This window comes from Silene latifolia, chromosome 10, assembly GCF_048544455.1.
Source record: "Silene latifolia isolate original U9 population chromosome 10, ASM4854445v1, whole genome shotgun sequence".
NCBI classification, from domain to species: Eukaryota; Viridiplantae; Streptophyta; class Magnoliopsida; order Caryophyllales; family Caryophyllaceae; genus Silene; species Silene latifolia.
Genome location: NC_133535.1, coordinates 110,338,659 through 110,343,900, shown reverse-complemented (window position 1 = coordinate 110,343,900; position 5,242 = coordinate 110,338,659). Strand labels below are relative to the sequence as shown.

Genomic DNA, 5,242 nt, shown 5'->3' with positions numbered 1-5,242 from the left:
ACTCCAAAATGAAAAAGGACAACAAATGACCGGCACAGAGGGAGTATATTAGTATGCTTTATTTCAAAATTTGGAAATTTTATATTATTATTATTTCCTTTAAATACAAATTTTCAATACATTTGCCCAATTCCTACTTTTCGTATTAACTCAAATATTACTCCCTCTGTCCCAGTATATGTTTACACTTCCTTTATTTCCCTCACAAAATAAAGTGTAAACATATCACTCAGAGGAAGTATATATTTTTTTAAATTTTCATGCAAATAATTTATTGACGACTTATATAAGTTGGATTTTTGTACCCTGTTTGAGTGACAAGACAAAGTAGCATTATATTTTTAAGCAGCCCAAGTAACAACATCAAGAGAATATTGAGTAGTATGATTTTTTTAAAAGTCATCATTATATTTTATATTATTTGATGATAATAAAAAATGAAATAGCAACCCGTGCAATTTGCACAGGCTTTGGCCCGAGACCCGAAATTGACTCGAGCTACTACACCCGAAAGTGACCTGAAATCCAAATTGACTGACCTGGCCCAAAAATGACCCGAGCTTTTTTTATCCGTAACTAACCTGACATAGCGACCCGATCTGAAACAACCCAACTCGAAAATGACCCGATAAAACATAACTCTAATTGACACAAAAAGATTTGAAATGACTTTTTTTCTCTAAATCCTTGACCCTAAAATAAACCGACCCAAATTAACTTGAAAAATGAGGCACCCGAACTGGCCCGACTCGGACCGGACTTGACTGGCCCGTTTATTAGTCTAGCCAAAGCCAATTATCGGTTCTCCAATATCTTTGAGAAGAGAATCATAAAGGAAAGGTTTGGCTTTGGCTGGCCTGAAATTTTCCACGCTACAAAGGCAATCTACTTATCAACAGAGAACAAATTACAAACCACATTGCAATAGCCAAAAGGAAACTGACATTGAAGAGTTTCTCAAGAACAGCTTACAACACACTGAACTCCTTCAATGGCTTCCCTTTCTCTTCCCAAACACTCCATGTCCTTTGCATTTCATACTCAAACCCCTAAAACACACCTTTCCCATAATCTCTCTATTCTCTCCAAATCCACTCAATCCCAGTTTTGTGGCCTCCAATTATCTTACCCTTCTTCTCCTTCTCTTCCCTTAACTTCCTACTCTTCCAAGTCTTTAACCATTCTTGCTGCCAAGGTACATTGTAAATTCCTGCACTCTTGTTTTGTGTCATTCGGAAACAACCTCTTTGTGTTGCTAACACAGTAGTAAGGCTGCCCACTATTTGCGGGAGCCATTGAGGCACTGGGGTATTGTTGTTGTTATTGTAAATTCTCGCAATTCCATGGTATACTTTTGAATTATTCATGTAATATAAATATATAATTTTAACTTCCCCTCTTAAGTTTTATCATTAGATGTTTGGAAATGGTTATCTAGTATTAACTTGAATTGTATCGTGGAAATGTAACAATGTAAACATGCCAATTTCGTGTATAAGTCCGTTTTGTTAGCATAGACTTTGATTTGGTTAGTTATTTTAACGCCAATGGTGTTTTCGGATCATTTTCGCACTGTGAAATTTTCTAATCAAGTGTAATGCAATGGCAGGTAACTGAAGGAAGTATGGCACCTGCATTTAATTTGAAAGACCAAGATGGGAAAAGTGTGAGCTTGTCGAAATTCAAAGGAAAGCCTGTTATTGTTTACTTCTATCCTGCTGATGAAACTCCTGGTTGTACCAAACAGGTCCTTTATTCTATTGCATCGCCTTACCTTACCCACATTTTTGTTTCTTTTCATATTGTTTCAATTGTTTGTTTATTGACTGTTAAGATCCTATGGATTGCTCTATTGTGAACAGTATGAATTTATAATAACTGGGCTGAATTCTCTATTGGTAACTTAACTGCAGGCTTGTGCATTTAGAGACTCCTACGAGAAATTTAAGAAAGCTGGAGCTGAGGTCGTCGGTATTAGTGGTGATGATGTAACTTCTCACAAGGTTAGCGCTGTACTCACATTTGCTATCATTGAACAAAATGTCTGAATGTCCGATTGAAATATGTGACAGCTAGGTTCTTAGTTTAAAAAAAGCACGCCTTAAGTGTGCCTAAGGCGCGCCTTGGATGAGGCACTAGGCAAAACGTCTCGGTGCATTTTAGGTGCGCCTTTTAGATAAGGCTCTCCTAACGAGGCTCACTAGTACGCACTTTCCATATCATATAGGTGCCTTGTGTCCTAAAAGGACGCACATTTGCCTACCTTGTACAGAAAAGAAATTGTCAGAAGTGGGATTGGAACCCACGCCCTCTTTCGAAGACCAGAACTTGAGTCTGGCGCCTTAGACCACTCGGCCATCCTGACTTCGTTGATTCATTTTTGATCCTTTTTTAATTTTATCTTTTTAACATTAACATCAACCACGCGAAGAAATCGCTCGAACTTTTTTTGTTTTTTTTGGTGAGGAGAAATCGCTCAAACTTAAACGTGATCAATAAACATTTCGCTAAAGTAAATATTATTCTTTCCATCCGGTTGTTTGTTCACTTATTTCTTTTTTGGGTGTCACAGTCAATTGTTTACCTCTCTATTTTGGCAATGCTTCTAATGAACAATTTAATCCTCGACGCCCAATTTGGTCAACTTGTAATCAAATAATTGGTTCTCTACTCTTTTTATGGTTTTTGAGACAAAATAAAAGGTAAACAAATGACTGGACGAAGGGAGTAATTGAATATTTGATTAGTATTTGGGTGATTAGTGGAATTTCTTGTGATTTTTGATAATTTCTCGTGATTTTGATAAATTGAATTTCTTGTGATTTTTTAATCAAACGAGTATAATGTCGTACGATTATTGAATTAAACAGGGTTGGATGAACAATATGATTTTTCTTTATTTTATAGAAGCATAATCAATTTGACCTTTGTGATATAATAAAATGAATTTGTTGTGAGATTTTGAGCAAGGGGTTTAATTTCACTTATGTTACTGATACCCATGTCTTATGTAAGTGTCGGACTAGGCAATTTCTTGAAAACCCTGGCAACATTCTTGTGTTCTGTATGCCATGATCACATGTAGCGTGAACCCAGGTACATACTCGTCATTTAGCTATCTAGTTAATAGATTGTCTTTAGGAAGCAGTCTAACTGTAACACAGGGGTAAGCTACATACATTCGACTCCCTAACCTCCTATTTGAAGGACCCCTTGTGGCACTAGGGTACTGGTCTTCATTGATTCTTCGCACATGGTAAGTCCGTCTCACATCTTAAACAGAGTTCTTCAAAACTATGAAAGTGAACCCTAAAGTAATTGTGAAAAGAATCAATGTGCTCAAGATTTTACTGAGCCCTTGTATAAATGTGATTTTGTATTTAGTTCTTTATCTTATATAGTCCTGATATGAATTTAACTATATGTGCGAGAAAACCAGTCATTCAAACAGAAGTACAAGCTTCCATTCACCTTACTAAGTGACGAGGGCAACCGCGTGAGAAAGGAATGGGGAGTGCCGTCAGATTTGTTTGGAGCTCTCCCGGGGAGACAAACCTATGTTCTTGACCGCAATGGAGTCGTGCGACTGGTTTACAACAATCAATTCCAGCCGGAAAAGCATATCGATGAGACCCTCAAGTTTCTTCAAAGCCTTTGAGCAGTCTCATTCTGTGAATCCCTCGACTTTGTATACATACAATCCTGTACGACAGTATGTTTAAGCTTACCGCTTAGTCTCGAGTACATACCATATCATGTATTCATGTGGGTATGTCCTCTGAAATACTTGTGTTATTTTGAATTTAGTACAGAAATCGAGGCTTTGTTGCGTTTATTGTCATAATCTGAAAGGCACACTCCTTGAAATCTTGAGAATTGAATTACAGAGTTTCTATCTTATCATTCTCAACTAAATTGATCTTAAACTAACAAGGTAATCGTGATCGGGATCTTAAGTTTAAACTCAAAATCAGAAGAGGTTTTCTTTTTACCGTACTTAAAAGAATACTCCAGTAATAATTTTTGACGGATGTATATTTCACGAAATCTTCCTAAATTCACGGCGAAAGTAACTACTCCTATCTTTTAGGGCTTGCCTGGAATCCATGGAATAATTCGGGGGTAAATTTTAATTGGGTGATAATTACCGGGGGAGTTAATTACTTGGGTAATGAGTTCATTGATGATGGGTTTGGCACAAGAGTAATAATTACTGAGTAGATATTTTACTCCCTTAATCATTACCCAGGGGGGAGGGTGGGTAATGTATTACCCTTTCATGAGGGTAATAGATTCAGGAGGTGAATAATTACTCTCAAGCCAAACATGGAAAATTCACCTTAACTATTACTCCAATATTCATTCCCCTCCTTTTACCCTCAATCCAAGCAAGCCCGGAGTATTTTATAAGGAAAGTGATAGGGCGACACCGGGTGTTACCGAGCTCGGTAACACCCTAATAAAAAAACAGAAAAAACTAAAAAACTAAAAAGTTGTTTTCGTTTTTGCGCCAATATCACATGGATAAAACCGTAACTCGCAATCTATTATATTTAATAAAATAAAATATAAAAGATACTAATTAAAACTATAAACTATATCCAATATTCCTAAAAATGTGAAAACTGTTGGACCTTTAGTCCTAATTAATTGTTTTGATAATGACAGTAATGATTTGTATGTGGACTTAATATTGTAAACATATGCGTGTAATTGTGTGCTTAAGTCTTAATTTAGAGAGGAACAATTACAATGACGCAAGCTTGAAGTATTGGACCATGGAGGTTTTACTTCAAAGACATTTGATCGTAATGTTCATGATCAAGATGAAATAACAACCACGAGACTCAAGATGAGAGACTTGTGAAGAGACGATTCGTTTACTGAAGATCTACTGAAGATTAGATAGTATAGGTCGTTATCCGGTAATGGTTTTACTTTGTTTGATTTAAAGGTTAGTGAAGTTATGACCTCATAGCCATAATTTCATTGCTAGACAAAAATGATGCGTTAATTTTTGGAAAATATATTTTTAGTGATTTATAAAAATAAGAGAGTATTTATTTTAATTGGAATTAATTAATAAGAATTTAAGTTGAATAAACTATTGGTTTGTAACACGATATTTATGTCGTCATGCAACCTAGGTTTTTAACTGAATTCTATCTCGATTTGTTGTGGACTATAGAAGCAAGAGGGACCGAATGGGCCGAACAAAACCCTAGGAGGGCGAACCCTAGTG

At 36.1% G+C, this 5,242-nt stretch overlaps 1 protein-coding gene and 1 non-coding gene across 2 annotated transcripts; one reads left to right on the top strand and one right to left on the bottom strand.

Moving 5' to 3' along the window:
• The first annotated feature begins 808 nt into the window (after positions 1-808).
• LOC141605805 (peroxiredoxin Q, chloroplastic) lies at positions 809-3,835 on the top strand. The gene is made up of 4 exons (XM_074424704.1): positions 809-1,195; positions 1,610-1,747; positions 1,914-2,003; positions 3,440-3,835. Exons 1-4 carry the CDS (start codon positions 992-994, stop codon positions 3,656-3,658), a joined length of 651 nt encoding a protein of 216 aa, XP_074280805.1. The 5' UTR covers positions 809-991; the 3' UTR covers positions 3,659-3,835.
• Positions 2,282-2,365, bottom strand: TRNAL-CAA (transfer RNA leucine (anticodon CAA)). Its single transcript has one exon. It is a non-coding gene; the product is annotated as a tRNA-Leu (tRNA).
• Positions 3,836-5,242: the final 1,407 nt, after the last annotated feature.